The 19398-nt window shown below is 34.4% G+C and overlaps 2 protein-coding genes across 3 annotated transcripts; one reads left to right on the top strand and one right to left on the bottom strand.

Annotated features, from left to right (window-relative positions):
• Positions 1-150: 150 nt before the first annotated feature.
• On the bottom strand, positions 151-4340 carry LOC102620548 (chloride channel protein CLC-f). Of its 2 annotated transcripts, XM_006474689.4 has the most exons (9): positions 3842-4339; positions 3244-3646; positions 2790-2984; positions 2041-2495; positions 1818-1922; positions 1340-1570; positions 1003-1215; positions 672-904; positions 151-491 (listed from the first exon to the last, which is right to left on the bottom strand). In XM_006474689.4, the coding sequence occupies exons 1-9, from the start codon at positions 4172-4174 to the stop codon at positions 413-415; spliced, it is 2247 nt and encodes a 748-aa protein (XP_006474752.1). In that variant the 5' UTR covers positions 4175-4339; the 3' UTR covers positions 151-412. The 2 variants fall into 2 exon arrangements, with proteins under 2 accessions (XP_006474752.1, XP_052289812.1); XM_052433852.1 differs by lacking the exon at positions 151-491 and having other exon boundaries at positions 770-918; positions 3842-4340.
• A 1982-nt stretch (positions 4341-6322) lies between these two features.
• On the top strand, positions 6323-11191 carry LOC102620811 (uncharacterized protein At4g26450). Its single transcript, XM_006474690.4, has 5 exons — positions 6323-6807; positions 7351-9228; positions 9361-9550; positions 9824-9878; positions 10857-11191. The coding sequence occupies exons 2-5, from the start codon at positions 7373-7375 to the stop codon at positions 10910-10912; spliced, it is 2157 nt and encodes a 718-aa protein (XP_006474753.1). The 5' UTR covers positions 6323-6807; positions 7351-7372; the 3' UTR covers positions 10913-11191.
• The last annotated feature ends 8207 nt before the right edge of the window (positions 11192-19398 follow it).

Below are 19398 nucleotides of genomic sequence, written 5' to 3'. Positions count from 1 at the left end.
CATTTGCCAAAATTTTTATCAAACACACTTGGCGTGTAGCATTATTAGAGGGGGAAAAAAAAGATCCTTAGCCGTGAAAAATAAAGAATTAAGTGAAATTTTCAGAAAAGCTCCAATGCAACCCACTCTGTGCTGTGAAACACATGCATCAATCGGTAATATTGAGTACATTTATCAGGGAAAAATATGGATCTTTTTAACTACTGATTTTCAATTCCTTTCGCTACTTAATACGAAAAAAAAGGGAATATTACATTTACAAAGTGTAATTTTGCTAAATTACAAGAGTTAAGATATCAGCAGCAAAACCCACAATGGGTAACTCTAAAAGGCATGTATATTTTGCTTGTCAATGAAGATGGGATGAGTTCCAGAATCAACACTCGGCAATCAAATGCAATCAATCACCCACTCAATGGCCGTTTGAAATCTCCTCGAGATTTTTGTCTTTACTATGCTGATAAACTGATTTCCGGTGATTTACTTCTTCTCTGTTGGACATAAAATCAGAAAAGTGCCAATTGATTAATTATTTGGAAACTTTTGTTCCCCAACCAAGATCATAAAACAAGGGAAGCGGAAAATGATACCAGATTTGCTTATTTAAAAGGAGACTGAATGAAAACAATGAAATCAAATGATATAATAACAGACTGAAAGAGAGTAAGAACCTGAGACAATTCCATATAGAATCATAATGAAGAATAGCAACAATTCTTTGCTTCCTTCTTCTTTGGAGTTCTCTGGAACGCTTAATTACAGGCAACTGCTTGATCCCCTTGGCCTCCATTAATTCCTTGGCAATCGCCAGATCTGTGTCCGGGTAGCAGGTTAAAAGTCCACGCTCTCGGCCTCTATAGCTTATCCCTCGAGTACAAATAGAGGAAACAAGACATGTATTCACCTATAAAGATTTCACTTGCATGTCATCAGTAAGGATATAGATAGACAAAGTAAAGACAAGCTGCGAGAGTTCAGAAAAGTAAGGCAACAATTACATACATCGGAAGCTATTGAATCGCCCTTGGAATTATCACTAGACAGTTTGGACAAGCAACGTTTAATGTCACCATATGTTAATATGCCCTCCAGGAAATCTTCACCGTTAACCACAAGGACACAATTCTGTTGGCCATCTTTCATGGATTCTATTGCTTCTTTTAAGGTTACAGTAAGTGCAACCTTTACAAATTCCTTTGACATAGCCCTAGAAACCTGACAAGGAGGGATGGAGAATTGAAGTAGCTTAAGTCACAATTAATGGAAAATAAGCAGGATTGTAATTTGTGAGGAGCTTTAGTCAGGTACAAAATGATGAAGCATATCAGGAAAATTGTACCTTCAATTCTTCCAAAAGCATTTCTTCAGCTGCTTCAGAGTCAGCAGCGTTTTCTACGACAGAGAGTTCTAACTCATCTGCGCCATCAGTCCTCCTCCATAAAACCTCATTTTTATCTTCCATAGGTGAAAGCGACGAATAACCCCTAGCCAAAGTCCGTTTATCAGATGCATCCGTCTCCTTGGCCTGGTTTGCCACAGAGGGAACCCATATTGCCAATCCAACAGCTCCCTACTTGCGAAATAGGGGAAACAAAATCAAGCACCAAGGTAAAATTAGCCTCTGAACAGCATCAGTGCATTGTTATGAAAGACTACAACTTAACAGTATCAGTGCATTGTTGCAATTGTGATTGCCTTCAGAAGACAACATCCGCATGCCATTGCAAAATGGAAAGGAAAGGAATTTTCATAGGCAATAAGCAGTGAACACACCCATGCCAAACATGAAAGATGCAAGAAGATTTTGGATCAATTACCATGAGAGGAAGCAATATCCTGTAATCTCTAGTCAGCTCAAAGAGAAGTAGAACTGATGTCAAGGGTACAGAACAAACAGAAGCTAATGTAGCAGCCATTCCGACCTGCATTATGAGTTTGTAAGGACAGTAATTAGCTAATGAAGATCAACATCCCCAACAACCCTCAGACCAAGCCAAGAAAAATGTAATTGATAACTTCTTTATAAAATGGAAATGTTACCAGAGCATAGGCCTGCGGCTCTGCAACAGCGACATTGCCTGGAATGGCTGAATTTATAATTTCTGCAGCCGAACCACCAAATACAGCACCAACAGCTGCACCAATCATCAAACTTGGTGCATAAAGACCACCCACAAGCCCAGACCCTTTGCACAAAGCTGTGGCCACAACCTTAGCAGCTGCAAGTTGAGTTAACAACCAGATTCCAGGAGCAGATGCAGTTTTCCCAGTATGTAGGATTTCTTCAACATTTGTGAAACCCCAGTATAGTATTCCCGGATATCTAAGAGCAATTATCCCAGCTCCCAAACCACCTAAAGCAGGGCATACAACAGGAGGAAGGCCAAATTTTTCCTTGATGAAATCAAATGACTTTGTAAACCAAGCAACCAAACGAGTGAAGACTACACTTACAACTCCACATAGCATGCCCAATATGAGGTATAAAGGTAATTCTGCGAGACAATATCAAAAAAAATAATCAGTAAGCAGATGATTCACGAACCGTCTATTGAAATTTCATCTATGGATTGGACGAAATTATCCCGGACCCAAAAAAAAGAGAAAGATCTGACTAATAGAACAAGCAGAATCAGAAATCAAATATATAAAATTACAAAAGAAAAAATAAAATAAAATAAAATAAACTAAGATCTCCAACAAGCACGGTTAATGTCCAATAAATACTTCACAGAAGAATACCATGCAGATTCAGGATAAAACCAATATATAAAAATCAAGAACAATACCAGCAGCTGACTTCAAATCATATGAGGGCACAGTGAATGCTGATTGTGTCCCCAGCAAAACAGTTGATACTGTAGATGATATAACAGAGGCCAATATTATCATTGCGGTTGTAAATGGGGGTGAGTTTTCAGCCCGAAGAGGCCTTAACACAGTTTCAATGGCAAAGAAACAACCGGCTACAGCCGCATTAAAACCTGAAAGCAAATTGAAACAGAAATATCAGCCACTTGAACGATCAAAACTGGAAAGGGCACACGTTCTAGAAGCTCAAATAATCAGCCACTTGAACGATCAAAACTGGAAAGGGTACACGTTCTAGAAGCTCAAATAATAACTCCCAATTACATTAATAAATAAGGATGAGAAAACTCAACCTCATTGTTATTCATATCTAGATCAAAGCTAGCTATTAAATACAAAAGTGCATACAGATCCATAATAAATTTATGATACCTGAAGCAATTCCAGAAGCAGCACCAGCTGCAACAAGCGCAATTTTCCTTTCTCTGTTATTTTCCATCATTAAAGAAAAACCATTGGCACATGATTTTCCAATATCAACACTAGGACCTTCAGGACCCAAAGAACAACCAGTACCTAAAGTAACAGCAGCCTGAATGGCCTTTATTGTAGGAAACACTCCGGCAACCAAATCAAAACCTTGTCTATCCAAAGAACTCGACTGCTTTATTTGATTTAATATCTCAAGTAATCCATGCATCATTCCAACAATTACTCCTCCCGTCACTGGAATGAGTAAAATCCGATGCCAAGTGTCCGCCAGTCTCTGTAATCGAAGCCAAGCAGCACCCTCATTCGGAGTACCCGCCCAGGCCCATTCATGTATAATATGAACCTAAATAACCAGACAAGCAACCAGTTTGTATTAGCCTAAAAAAAAAAAATCGGACTTTAAAACAGGAAAAAGAAAAAAAAGATCAATTTCCTTGCAAAGCAATCAATTTGGATAAATATTTGCAACTAGCAAAGCTACAAAGCAAAAAAGATTCAAACTTCAAAACAAAAAGATCAAAATTCAGCAAAAGCTAACCCCTTTATTGAAGAAGGCAACGCACAAACCGGATGCGAGGCCGAGAAGGCAACCGATGAGAAGCAACGCCCACTCAGGAGGGGCACTTTCCGTCAGAGAATCACGGGCGTCCACATAATTATGGTGATCGAAAGACGACGAACGCGAATGCGAAAGAGGAGGATCTTTGAAAGTTATGCGGCGATCGGAAAATCGACGATCCAATTGCTTAAACAGATCTTTGATTCCGCCTGCCGCAGAAGGAGTACTGGTTCTATTCGACGGCGAATCTGGAGCTGATTCTAAGTCTTCTTGATTCGACGATCTCAGCGGACGCCTCTCATCGCTTGACATTTTCTGCTTTCGAAAATTTGATTATTTTTTATTTTTTTTGGTTTACGATTTATCAGTTCTTCATTTTGTTTGTTCTACTGGTTTATGCATTCGTAGCCTTCTTCTTCTTCATCGTCTTCGTTTCGTTCGGTTCCGTTTTGTTTTCATTTTGAAGCTTTGTTTTTCATTTCCTATAATATTAATATAGTGTGACGTAAAAATGAAGGTAAAATATTATTTTTAAGAGAATAATAAAAGTAATTAGCAATATATGGATTACGAAAACCAAATATGAAGTTTTTCTTTTAAATAATAATTTATGAAGTTAAATTAGAGTAATTTCTATAAACGAAGCAAAAAAAAAAAAAAAATCATTTTATTTATTTTTGTGGAAAGGAAGCAAAGACCTTTTTCTTTTTGACAATAAAAGTAGGAAGCAAAGACCTTTTACTTGTGTGGACTGCAGTTGTTTCACAGTAAACAATTAACACTCGTTTTTGTAACTACAGAGTAGAGGGGTGGTCTTTATTAATTAGTCTATACAAATTATCTCTCTATCTTGGTTCTAATTCATTTCTTGATATTCACCAATTTTTATGCACATTAAAATTTTGTTAATATTTGTTTTTGAATGATCAATTTTACTCCTTTTAATTTATGATAGCCCATATTATTATTTGCAGTTAAAAGAAAAATATATGAAAAATTTGATGAGAATTAAAGAATTGAGAATGAAAAGAGAAGAAAAATATTAATTACATAATTTTATCAAAAAATTATTAATTAAAAAGATGGTATAAAGAAAAAAAATTAGTGAGTTCAAATAGTCCCACCTAAAGAAATGAGTGATATATATTATAATATGTAACAAAAAAAAATGTTATTATTTGAATGTGATGTAATATTTTAAGATTAATTTTATATATATATAGATGTATACATATCTTTAAATTTAATTTTTAAATAAAGTATTGTCCAAATCTCATCTAATAATCCCACTAACTAAGATGGGATGGTGAAGAATCCAACCCAATCGAAACCCCACTGACTGAGCATGTATGTATCTCAATGAATGAATTGTTTTTCAATAAAAACAAACAATAAGAGTAGAACACGTTGTGTTGTATCATTTGATAATTGGGCATTGCCCACCGGACTTTGTTGGCATTTGCCCACGAACGCATATAACACAACAAGAGGTTATCATCCCATTTCTTTCGAGGGCAAAAAATTTGAGTAGATCACAATATTACAATGTGCCCATCTTACATATCATATTATTATTATTATTATTATTGTTATTATTTTAAAAGAAGAATGATACTTTAAGTCTTCAATAATTTTCATTTGTATCATTTAAGTCCTTAATTCTGTAATAATAAATTATTACTTACATAAAGAGTGTGTTCGGCAGCCAGCTTAATAATTTATACAGTGCAGCAATCTTATGTTTAGATTATAGCAATAGCTGCACAATGCACTATAATGTAACAACTGCCAAATTATGCTAACCTTAACCTTGGGTTTACATAATAAAACATTATTCTCTCTCTCTGTTATATATTATATTATTCAATAAAAATAAAACTTATATTTAATGTTACATTATTTAATTAATATATATATATTATATTATTCAATAATTGTATATTATATTTGTATTTTTATGTTAATTATAAAAAATAAAAAATAATTTAATATCTTAATATAATATAATATTATTGTATTGTACTAAGATAAATTATTAAATAGTTAATTTAACATAACCAATAAAAATTAAATAATATTATAAAATAATGATATACAAATATTATTATATTTAGTTCAATTTATTGCACCAAGTATGAAATTGTATTATAATTTAATCGCAATACAATACACCATAAATTATATAAGATGATACAATTAATGTAATACAATATAATGTGTTAAACGCGCCCAAAATATAAAACAAAATTATAAGTTTAAAAAAAAAAACATTTATCCCGAAACAGTAAAGTTCAAAACTTAAAATTATAACATCACGACATAAGGGATTATAATAAATAATTAAAAACATTAAAAATCTAAATGGCAATAATAAAACGAATTAGGGAGCCGAGTGTTATTTTATTTTCTAAATACTTAAAGGAGATGACAGATGGAGAGCGCGTGCACACGTGCTAGAGAGCTGGCGTGGCTGTGTCAAAAAAGTTTGGTTAAGGCATGGCACTCGTTTCTTGGCGGATGGAATGAAAAGGAGGAAAAAAAAAATCTCAACAAGTGAATTAACAGAGAAACCCATGTTCAAATTCTGCTGTGTTTCTGGTCAGAATCAGTTTGAAGACGAAATTTTGAACGCAAATTTAAAACGAACACCGCCAGCCACTTTGCACCCAGAAAGTTAAAGGGAAAAAGAAAATTTTCCTTTTTTGCTATCTGAAAGCAACAAAAAGACATTCATAATTGGAAAGTTGCTGCTGATGACCAAAAAATGTTGCCTTTACTCTTTTGCTAATGTAAGAAGGGGATTAGGGTTTGACTTGGAGGACTGGATGTGGTAATCTCAGCTACTGGATCTGAAATTATAGAGAGACTTGAGCTGGGATCTGTTTATTCTTCAATCAAAACAAACCCAGCCATACAATTCAAGCAAAAAAAAGGAACAAATAGAGGTTTGATTTTTACTGTCAAGATTGGCCCTGATCTTTTCATCTGAATTCTTGGATTTGGTTTATATTTGATCTTTAAAACACTGGACATTTAAGCTTTTATGCAAATTATCATTTGTTGACCTTGACTTGAGCTGAACATTTTCTTCTGGGGTTCTGTTTTACTTATTTTTATTGAAGTTGAAATTTGGCTGGGAATTTGCTTGTGTAGCTGTAATTCCGAACCAAGTTGATTTTGTGGTAGTTGAGAACATTTCTATTTGTGAGAAAGACAGGCTTGGCTGTTGGCTGTGTGTTGTTCTGACTTTCTGAGAGATTTACAAATCATAGAATCTTCACTGTTCTGTGGACAAAAGTATAACAAATGCCCTGTGGCAAAATCCAGTTCTAACATAATTGCTAAAGATTGATCTAATTCCTTTTGACCTTGAAATTTAAATTTGTGGAGCATAAACGTTGGTCTTTGTTAGTCTTTACTTTGAAGAACTGCATGTAGCTCTTGAAAATTGTTGGTTTACAATTGAATTGATTACCATGAATATATAGGTACTCTGAGGCAACAACCAATATGCATGCTAGGCATCGGAGTCCTGGAAATGGCTACAGGTCAATAGGGATGGGCATGGGCCCAGAAGCTTCAGCTAGAGGCCGTGGATTTTACAATTCAGAATACCGGGGCTTCAACCGTGGGTTTGGGCGTGGCCAGGGCCAGCCTAAATCATTTCAGCCGCCGCCTCCCACACCAAGAAAGGGTGACATTTTCATGGAAGCAGGTCGACTTGCCGCTGAGTATCTGGTTTCGCAGGGACTGCTGCCTTCCAGTGTACTGTCTGGCAAATCGCAGAATGGTAATTTTAGGTCACTAGATGGAGATGGTATGCAACTTCCATCGGAAGGTCGGACATCAGCCCTTACCCGTCTTGGGAATTCTGGTTCCGATGTGGAGTCTGGTAGGAGAAGATACCCAGATGATTATAACTCAATGGGGTTGGGGAATTATTTGAAAGGTAGGAGAAAAGGGTCCTTCAGAAGTTACGGATCAGATTGGGGAAGAGAATATGGCAGGACTGGTTCATGGTCAGAGAGAAATAAAATTTCCCCCGATGTGGAGGGTGATGATGACTCTTATTCTGGGCATCAAGAGGAGCAACGTCTTGGTAAAGATGTTGATAATGGGTTGCAGAAGGCTGGGACGGGTGGATTTGCACCAAAAAGTGAGGAAGCTGGTAGCATAGAGGCTGAATCGGATAAGCATAATGTCCTTGATGTAATGGGCTCACGAGTGAGTTCTTCAAGCAACGGAAAAGATTTACTTAAAGAGACTGATGGTGAATTCTCCAGGAAAACTGTGGAATCAACAAACATGAATGTGGAGACTGGAGAGCTGAAGGATGTTTCTTGCAAAGATGAAACAGAGAAACTGGATGACACGGAGGGCTCATCCATCAAGCACTGTGCTGAGGAAGGTGATACATTGCGCAAGAGTAATAATGATTTACTAGCATTGTGTAAATTTGCCAAGGTGCCCACAAAAACTCGCTCTTCACTGTCATATAAAGGCTTGAAGGCTGATTCGGTTTCAAATAATGATGATGAAAACACTTCTGATATCAAACCTTCCAGAAGATCCGAGGTCTTAGTTGAAGATGTTTCTGCTGCTGATTTGCCATCGAATAAAACTCAAGAGTCAATGTGTAACGACTTTGAAATGTCCAAACCTCTGACTATCCAGGCCGTTGAGTCTGTGGGAGCATTAAGCTCTACTTCTGGTATCAATCAAGGTAAATGTGCAAGATCACAATCTTTCCCAGATAGAGGTTTCGTGCATGACACCAAGCTGGAATCAGTTCAGGAGCTGTCAGATCTGCAGAGGTCCAGTTCTATGGTCATTGAGAGAGGTGAAAAACGACCCATGGAAGATAATGATACAAGGGAAGGAGCCAAAAAATTAAGAGAATGGTTTCCATCAATGGTTACTAAGGCTGATGAGTACTTTGGGATGTCCAATTTGGGTGAGAAGAAAGCAGTTTCACTAGAAGAAACGGCTTCACCTGAGGAAAAGGTGATTCTGGCTTTTGATCAAGAGAGCTCAGTTAATAACTATCAATTTCAAAAGGGAATTGGTGAACCTTGTGTTGAGTACACAGAAGAGAAACAGCTTTTTCCTGGTTCATTTAAGATTTGTGACCTTAATCTAATGGAAGGTTCAGACTTGAATGAGAATCATCAGAGTGATCCAACTCGCATGTACCCTTCTGTTCCAAAAAGAGAAGCTACGCCAGTTGATATTGGTTTGTCCATGAGTAATTCCAGTATGGTTAGTGAATATAGTAGACGTCAAAGTGATTGTAAGGCGATTGAAGTAATTGATTTAGAGGATGATTCTGTCCAAGAAAACAAGACTAATGATAATTCAGAGAGAAAGTATGTTTCTCTTATCTCCTGTGTTTTCTCTGTTACTTCATTGGTGCATTTCTCAAATATACACGATTATGGTGTTATAATCTTTTGGAAATCCATATTGATTTTTTGAACATAAATTGTTCCTTTATGCAGGACCGAAACTATGTTTACCAGTTTGGAAGGTTTTCCTAACAATACACAGAATTCCACTCAAATTCTTGATGTTCCGGATAACTATGATGGGCTTACAATCACACAGTTACTCAATACTTTTCCAGATTGTCCTCCAGTACCTGGGGATATTAATCCCCTTCAGAATGAGATGGTCCTACACAATGGAGAGGTATTGCCACCGTCTTCTAAGACTTTTGGTTATTTATTCAACAAGGGTCTTTCTCATTTTTAATGTGAACACCAGGCAACATGATGGCTGCTGGGCGTAATTTGATGCCTATTTGTAGTGTCTTTAAATGTTTAATTTTTTAATCTTGCAGCACGAGCATGTAGTTTCCTATTTTTCGGTTTGATCATGGAATGAATACTACATCACTAGATTCCATGTCTTGAGTTCATTACGGCTGATTAATTACCAATTGTTTTTAACTGGTTGTTTCAGGGGGCTCTTGCTGATGATGATTCAATATACATGTCCCTGGAAGAAATACCACTGAGTATGCCAGATATTTAATTTCATGCTTTTTTTCTTTTGAATTTACAGCGTAGCTAGAAGTGTATTGGGTTAACTAATATGGTGGATGGGATTTTAGAATTTTGATAACTTATTCAAGCTGATCTAAAGGGAATGCCCAGGAAGCCATTAGAACCAGTTGTAACTTCTGTATCATGCAGTTAATGTAGGTGGTTTTTTATTCCAATTTTAGCTGGTAAAGAGCATGGGCCGGGTGATTATTGGCTTGCGAGAAGTGTTATTGGTTAGTTAATGTGGTGGATGGGATTTTAGAATTTTGGTAACTTATTGAAGGTGATCTAAAGGGAAGGGCATGAAGCCCTTCAAACCAGATTGGAACTTCTGTACTGTGCAGATTAATGTAGCTGGTTTTTTATGCCAAGCTTAGCTGGTAAAGTGCGAGGGCTGGGTGATTTACCTCTGAGATTTCATTTCATTGCTTTAGACCCTTCCCTCAAATTGTTTCATTGTTTTTTTATGCCAAGTTTGCTACTAAGTGGATGGAGTACCCATTTTTCTTTTTTTTTAACGCTCAAATTTTTGGACGGTGGGCAATTGATTTTTTTTTTTTTTTGCCCCTACCTTCTGCTAGATTCAAACTTTGGTGGCCAACAAAAGAAAGCTACTTGAAAACTGCTTGGCCTAGCCCCTAGGGGCAAGTGGATCGAGTACTGGTCCATTATGTTTTTTGACCTGTTAAAGTTTTGGCGTTGAATTTATGTTTCTGCACTAATATGGTAGGATCTTCTTCGCTAAATAGAAAAGAAAAGAAAATTAGTATTAGTGTTGGGTTTTATTTATTCTTAGATAGGGCAATGTTCAAATTTTTGTTGAATCATGCTTTTGTTGTGGTGATTGTGATGATAGTGTACTTGTTGACCATATGTAGTTTTTGACTTCCTCATATTTTGGTGCTCTAATTCATCCCTTGTAAGAATTGTTTTTGATGATTTTTATGTAGGCTTTTTGCGGGGATGGGAGCAGCCACCACCACAAGAATATGAGAAGCCTTTCTGATATGGCGATCGCTGAAAACTTAACTGAAGATACTGCTTGGTTTGCATAATATTTGGCCACTGGGTTCTTTTGTTGCAATTACTATTTACTCCAACTGTATGCCTGCTTCTGGTAGTAGTTTGATTTTGATGATAGAAGATAAGCATATTCCTTCGGTAGGAATTCAGGCAAACCGTGATTTCTTTTTTACTATATTTGGCTGTTACACCTCATTGTAAACTAAATGGCGTTTGTAGTGTTGTTGGTTGAAAAAATATCTACTTACTTTTCCACGCATAATACCTGGTTGGTTTTCAGAAATTATGTCGTCTAATACATTAAGGTCTAACAAATTTATGACCATTTTTTCGTCAAATGGGAACTTGCATATTTAAATTGATAATATGAGAAGGATAGATTAATGTAGGCTGCTCCAATGTTCCCCGCTTGGAGCACTCTGCTGCAAATTCTGATGACAAGAATCATTTTTATTTGACTCATGGCTTAGCAGCTGTTTTCTGCGTACTCTTGTCTAAATGCATCAATTGCTGATTGGTTCAATGATTTAGCAAATTTGTTTGAATCAAGATTCTTGTTTGATATCTGGCTGTATCTGTACTATGGTAATGGACTAGCAGTCCAAGTTATTGGATTGGAGGGAGAAACTTCTTATCAAGTTTCAAAAGCTTAAAGCTCAGCATAATTTCATTGCCAACAAACCGGTAAGAAATTATCTTCCCTCCCTGTAACACAGGATGTCTTTGGCTATATACTAGACTTGCTCAGCTGAGCATGCAGCTGCATTTGGCATATAATTCCAACTTCTTCGTGCTGCTAGTCACTCTAAACAAGCACTGGAGGTCTTTTCCATGCCCTAGAATGTATTGTTTTTATTCATAAGCTAGAACTAAAAGAGCAGTGGCCGGTAGCACGTGCAGATGCAATCTCTGTTTAAAAAAACGGAGCACTTGCAGTCCAACTTGTTCGCTCAAGAAGAAACGAAAGAGTATGACATGACATGCGAAAGAAGTCTATTAACTAAAGAAATGAAAGATAAAGACGTGTGACCAGAAATTAAGGGCTACCTATAATATAGCTTACAAAGTCTACAACCTTTTATTGTATACAATCCGTCCGTTGGTGGATCATGTTCATGTATAATGCGTATATTCATCAGTGTAGAAGGTCTTTAAATTCTTAATGGTCCTGGTCTATATGGACCCACCTGCCTTGATATTTAAGACGTTTGATTCTACAATATCTGATGGCCTTTTGTCCCCGATTTGCATCTTCTTCTTGTACATTTATTATTTACTGCCCATTTGGCTAAAAAGCAAGGGGCTGAGGAAACCCTTTGGTTGTTTTGGCTCAACACTGATGAAAACTCGGTTCAAAATTCAAAAGCTTGTCGACTGTTGTGATATAGCATGCACTTGCAGCACACATGCTAGCTGTAACTTGAATAAACAAGTGGTATCAGAACCAATGAGGCTAATTGAACATGATTCCACGTACAGCGGATGTTTGTTGCATATTGAATTGACGATGGGGAGTTTTTGAGTTACCAATTTGATCTGCCGAACTGACATTGACTGTTTCTGAATCCATAGTGATTAAAGTGGAAGAGTGGGAGTTGGAACGCCTTTCTTGTTTCGTTACGTTTTTAAACTTGGTTATTGCCTTAATTAAGAGAAAGAAAAAGAAAAAGAGTCATATGGGGGGGGGGGGGGGGGGGGGGGGGGTATTTGGGATGGGAAGTAGGGGAAGATTATGGGGGCACCGTTACAAGTCCTTGTCAGCATCCAATGAATGGGATTTTAATTTAATTAAATCTTCTTACAGAAGAAAAAAAAAAAGGAACTGCTTCATTACGTTAAGTAAGCACAATCTGAAAACAACATCACATGGATATTATGTATGTATGTAAGTAATGGTAGTCTTAAAAAGAAAAATCTATGAAGAAAGCAAAGCAATTAAGCAAAGTGAGGACAGCAACGCACACTTGCATTTCTCTTCTTAGTCAGCAGCACAGCGCAGGCACTGCGGAGGCTTCAAAACAATCAACAAAACAACATGACAAGTGGGTCATTCATTTTGTCCGCTTAAAGAGTTATATGGACCTTCACACTCACTTGGGTTTTCAACTCTCTAACAAGTTGTCTTTTGGGACTGTGCATTGAACCTCCAAATAGTGGCCAGTGCTACTAGGCCTAGCTGTCTAGCTGATTATATAAATAAATCGTGCATTGAACCTCAGGCTCTCTCTCTCTCTCTCTCTCTCTCTGGGTTTTTTTTTTTTTTTTTACTTTTTGACATGAAGCTATTGATTGTTCAGTAAATACTTAGAATTATGCTTTGGCACCAAAATTACATAGGCCCCCTTAAAATTTGATGTTTATGTAAATATGTCCACTTAACCAGTTGGTTATCTTTTTCAAACATCCAACAGCAGTTGCTTAATCTTAATGGTCAGAACTTAAAAACTTCTATTTCTACTACACCAACGACTTAAAAGACATAGCAGCAGCGTCATACCAAAGGAATACTTAATACATATTTACATAGGGAATTGTCACTTTACTCCTTACATTATAATCAACTCTCGCCATTTAATTCCCCATTATTTTTATAATAGCTAATTACTAACGTGTGTGTGTGTGTGTGTGTGTGTTTTTTATTTTTTTCTTTTTTTAAATTTCTTCCACCAATCTATCTGTCTCTCCTTATTTTATTGATAAAAAAAAGAGATGGATGGGTGATTGATCATGTAATCTGATAACGAAATCATGAAAGACGGTCAAAGCAAGTAAATCATGCATGCACTGTACTACCGAGTCACAGTGACAAATAAATCACAGCGACATGTTGTCGCGGGCACAGTGAAACAAATAGAAACTAGTATCTTTCTTTTTATAGCCTTGCCTTTTGTTTTGCTGCACTTGCCCATTAAATAAAAAATAAAAAATAAAAATAAATTTATTATTATTATATATTTTTTACCGATGCCGAAAGAAAAAATGAAAAAAAGAAAAAAAGAAAAAAGAAATCGAGTCTGAAGTCTGATCTCTGAAGCAGGCTGCAGCAGCTCTCAGCTCCGGCAGGGATCCTGGAGTAAGATCTTGCAGCGTAAACGTGGCATCATTTGGGTGAGCGGGGCAGACACTGTTAATCTCCGTACACGTGTCCCGTCCTTTTTTTCTTTTTTTTTTAATTTCAAAAAATCTTGCAAGGGAGAGGACCCCGCGGAGCCAGACATCCAACCGTCACATCTCTTTCATCCACCACACTTCCTCTCTTCTGTTGTGTTGTGCTGCCGCAAGAGCAAGTGCGAGTGCTGCTGCTGAGTCTTTGACTCCCACTTTTTTTTCTTTTCCGCTTTTTAATAAATATTTTCTCGTGTTCCATGTCTGAACACTCATTGGCTCCTCTCTCTCTCTCTCTCTCTCTCTCTCTTATTTCCATAAATTTTGATGGTAAAAAAAAAAAAAAAAAAAAGATGTTATGCGATCACACGTTTATTTTTACCCACCGCCCATCAATATTTGCATGAATTTTCTTCTTCTTCTTTTTTTTTTTTAAAAAAATTTGGAGAAAAATTAGCATGAACCTCGGTCTTCTTCTAAAATAATCGTTAATTTGCCAAAACGCGAACAGGGTTTTGGTTGTTATATATGAAGAGGGTGAAATATATGTGTACCCAAATAAATGCACATGAACCACTTCTTATTCATCGATCATATCATATACTCATGAAATAAATATATGTACTATGTTTATCAAGATTTAGATGTATCATATCAGCGGCCCCTATAATAATACCTCTCTAGCTCCGCCGCAACAAAGTAATGAAATATTATATCTTTTTGGTGTTCCCATGCATGAACCGTATCAATGTACAAGGCTTTAATATCTATTTGTAGTGCCCCTCCCCCCCCCAAAAAAATTAATAATAATAATAATCACTTTGAAGGTTTGAAAAACGTGCAATGGAGTATCATCCTTTTGCAAATGTTAAGCTGCATTTGGTATTTTGGTAATATCAAAATAAATTTTAGCTTCCCCACAAAAATAAAAAAATAAAAAAATTGCCCCCCTACTTGTGAGAGTTTTTGTTGTCATGCTTAGAGTTTATTTTTGAGTGATACTATTAGCACCTACCTCTTTTAAAATAAAATAAAATAATATCTCTCTCTCTCTCTCTCTTTGATTTTTTTGATAAATTATCCTTCTAATTAAAACTTAAAAGAGGTGTCGCCTTAGCTCTATTTTTATATATATATTTATTTATTTTTAATAAAGAGTTGTATGGTCAAAGTTAGAAAATAAGTAAATATAGGCCTGGCAAAGCAAAATAAAAATAAAAATGTTAGTATTAGATATAAATTATGACTTTTTTACAAACTACACCTTAAAATTAGATACATTTATAATTTGACCTTTATTAGTTGATGTTCATTACGAAATGATCCCGGTATCAGTGCATCTTTTATAATTTTAACATCTAAATCATCGTCTATTATATTTTGATATCAACTAATGTTATTTACAACAAAATGGTGCCTTAATCCAAAATATAATAATTAAGGATTAGATTATCAATTAAATACTCTAGCAACTAAAAACCAACTTAAAAAAAAAAAAATGAAGCCTTACTGGATTGATATGCAATGGTATAAGAAGTTTTATAGCTTCGGTCGATTTTTAAATATTTAGAAGTATTAATAATACTTCTATTTAATTGTCAAAAAATCACACGCGTCGAACACAAAGCAAAAGTAATCTTTTTACTTGTATGAATAAAGGGTGGGGGGGAAAAAATAAAACTGCTTTGAAATTACAAATAATAATTTAATTAATTATTGGCAGTAGGAGGAGCGGGGCTGCGGGAGAGGTCACTTTGAAGATGCAAGGTTAAGAGAAAAAAAACAAAGAAGCGTTAAACAGAAAAAAAAAAAAAAAAGGGTCGAAAGGTACATCAAGGAGTTGTTAAAACTATTTTATATAATTGTAAAATATTTTCTTCCTTTTTCTCGATTTTCTTTGAAGTTGATCATTTCTTCGAGCAACTTTAATGGCTAGTGGGGTCAATCCATGTTCAATCTTAGCTGCTAAAGAAACCCCATTTTATTATATAGCCCATAAAATAAAGAATTAAAACGTTTCTATTTTTAATTTTGGTCCAACGGCTTACGAATTGGCGACAAGAGTCGTTGAGCCAAATTTTATTATTTTACACTACAAATTGTGGGGTTGAATTGCAAAGGTGATGGGGGAGGGGGGAAAAACCATGGAGATTTCTGTCACTCTTTCCGTTAAAGTCATTGAATTATATATATAAATGGTTGAAGTGGAAGATATGTGATACTAACACGCATGAGATATGCATGCTTATAATCAATTGTATATATATTGCGTGAAGCGAAATCCATACTTCTAAGATTATGTTTTATCCTTTAATTTCATTTTTGGAAACAAGTCAAAAGTATTTTTAATAAGTAAATGATTTAAAACAATATTTATGCCTTTAATTAAAATTCTACAAGGCATATATAGATAATTGTGAAGACTACTAGCTAGATGGGGCTCCTCCACACCAAAATTTGGGATCAAAAATATAACTCTCAATTGAATAGCTGGGCTCCTACGACAACACGTACGTCGGCCTTGAGAACCACAGCTTAATATTGTTTGAAAATGAGCATTGGAGTGGAGATTATGCGTATTGGTAAGTTTGAGAAGTTGAAAGAGATTGGGAGAAATGGATAGGATCGTAGTGAGGCTCAGGCTCACAAATATCATCGCTTGTTACATGGGAAATGCATGGGAATTTTTCTCTTTTTCTTTTTTTTCTTTTTTTCTTCCCAATATGTGTACAATAAATTTATTCGTTTTTATACCCCATGAAAAAATATAACTTTTTGGGAAGACAAATTAATACACAATAGATTGACAACAAAATTAAATGCGTTCTTGTTTTTTCGTGCCTTTTAATTTCCAAGTGCATGCATGCATGCATCCATCCATGTATATGAAGCAGATTTATTTGTGATATATCTATCAACCGCCGCTAATTTTACTACATTATTCATCGAATATTAACTTGAATAATTGTCACTCGTAATCATTTCTTGAAGCTCAACCTTAAATAGTTCATAGTAAATGCATGCAAACACACTATTTATGGTACTAATTAACAGTTTTTGTTTTCACTATCTAAAAACAATTATCATACCCATACAAAATTCATGTGTACAAGTTATTACCCGAATGAAAGGATGATAACTATGTGATATGTAATAGACTTTTAATATCCATTTGAGTGGGAGAAAATTTTCTTATATTATTAATTTTATAACAATAATATTATTCGTTAAAAAAGAAAAAAGACACGCGGACAAAGTAACTTTAATTAATCTCGATCCTTTTTAATATAATTGTTATCTTATAATATATTGATGTTGCAATAAGGTATGATAATTAAATTCATACAATAACAATAACATAAGTTAGTCCTTTTATAAAAAGAAAAAAAAAGTTTGGTTTAGGGACTCTGAGTGTTGAATATAATTCATAAATTCGTGACAATTTGAATCGTATAATTCTTATGTATACATGTAAAGAAAAGGAAAATTAGCAGTCATCCATCCTCAAACTGCCATGTTATTAAATATAGGACAACACTTTCTAATTGTATCATGTTTTAATTTTAAGATCGATGTTATTCATCCACCAAACCATTAGCTTCCGCTAAAAATTAATAGAATTGTAACAAATTGATCATTATGCCCTTGAAAATCAATTTAACGTAAAAAAAAAGGAAGTTATCAACAATATATCTTAAGTTTATCACGTTATCAAAAATAATAAAATAAAATTTAGTTTTTTTTTTAAATATGAAATCATAAGGATTGGATTTTTTGGGTGTTTATGAATTACGGTTTAGGGTAATTTGTGGATTTTAGTTTGATTATTTAAATTTGTGAAGATAAATTGAGAAAACAAATTAGATTTTTTTTAATTAAGGAAAAAAAGAGTTCAAATTTGTTTGAAATACTGTAAAAGTTATATTTTAAGTTTATCACGTTATCAAAAATACTGTAAAAGTTCGAATTTGTTTGATTTTACACGCTAAGTTTGTAATTTGTATCAATTGTTCACCAAAACATTAACACTAACTATTAGAATATTTAACAATATTGATGTAAAATGGCCATTTTTACCCTTGAATTCAAGCGCATTTCTGACTTTGCACTATAAATAATAAAATAATTTTTTAAAAAAAATATGAAATCATAAGGTTTGGATTTTTTGGGTGCTATGAATTACAATTTAGGGTATTTTGTGGATTTTAGTTTGATTATGTAAATTTGTGAAGATAATTGAGAAAACGAATTAGAATTTTTTTTAATTAAGGAAAAAAATAGAGTTTAAGTGTATTAAATTAAATATTAGTTATGAAAATATATTTTTTATATATTTTAAACTATTATTTTTTAAATATTTAGCATTTTAAATATCTAGATCACCCTCGTGACATCATTAATTAGATTAGAAATGACAGTTAACGTTTTGGTGAACGAGTGATACATATTATAAACTTAGGATAGAAAATTAAAAAATTCAAATTTTGTAGCATTTTTTACAACAAAATAAACTGGAAGTGGAAGATTGATAATTTTTTTTTTTACTTTTTATAAACATAATAAATGTCTAAATTATTCTTATGGCATCGTCATTTAAAAGTATAACTTAAAAGTATTATAATATTTTTTTAATAACAAGAAAATTTATGAGTGGACGGCAAATAATAATTTTCCTAAAAAATAACCACTTAGTAAAAGATTCAAGACAAAAAAAAAAATCTAGGAGGGGGATGAATGAATGAATCTAGAACAGTATATAGAAAGAAGCAAAGAGCTAAGATAAATGCTTACAATTAAATTAAAGCTGCAAAGCGCCACCAGATATCAATAATTAAAAAAGAAAAAATTCCCCATAACAATGAGAGGGATGGAATTGGAATTTTCGAAAGAGAAGCGGGTAAAATACAATTTCCCACGGCGGTGATGACTGATAAATTGTCAACAGCATGACTGCAAGATATTTGTCGTGTAGCGAGGCGTAAATGAATTGTGTTTTTTTTGAGAATTTTCAAGAAACAAAATGTCCAAAACAGACATTTCAAAAGGGTATTCGATAAAAAATAACAAAAAATCAGGAATAAAGAAAGCCGAGAAAATGAAAGGTTTTTTGTAGGGTAGGTGCAAGATAGGACAGCTTTGTATTTTCTTTAAATTTTCAAAAAAAAAAAAATTAAAAAAAACGCAAACACAAACGAGATTAGCTCTAATCAAATGCATTAAGCCATCAACATTAACTCACCTTTCATTAATGAGAGAGAGGTTATTCTTTTTTTCTTTTTCTCTTACTTGTTTAACTTTTAACAAATTACAAACATTTTCTTTAATTTTTTTTGACAATTTTGCTTTTTGGGTGGAGATGTGAGA

Source organism: Citrus sinensis, chromosome 9 (genome assembly GCF_022201045.2).
Source record: "Citrus sinensis cultivar Valencia sweet orange chromosome 9, DVS_A1.0, whole genome shotgun sequence".
In the NCBI taxonomy this organism is placed as follows: Eukaryota; Viridiplantae; Streptophyta; class Magnoliopsida; order Sapindales; family Rutaceae; genus Citrus; species Citrus sinensis.
This window is presented reverse-complemented; position numbering and strand designations above follow the sequence as displayed.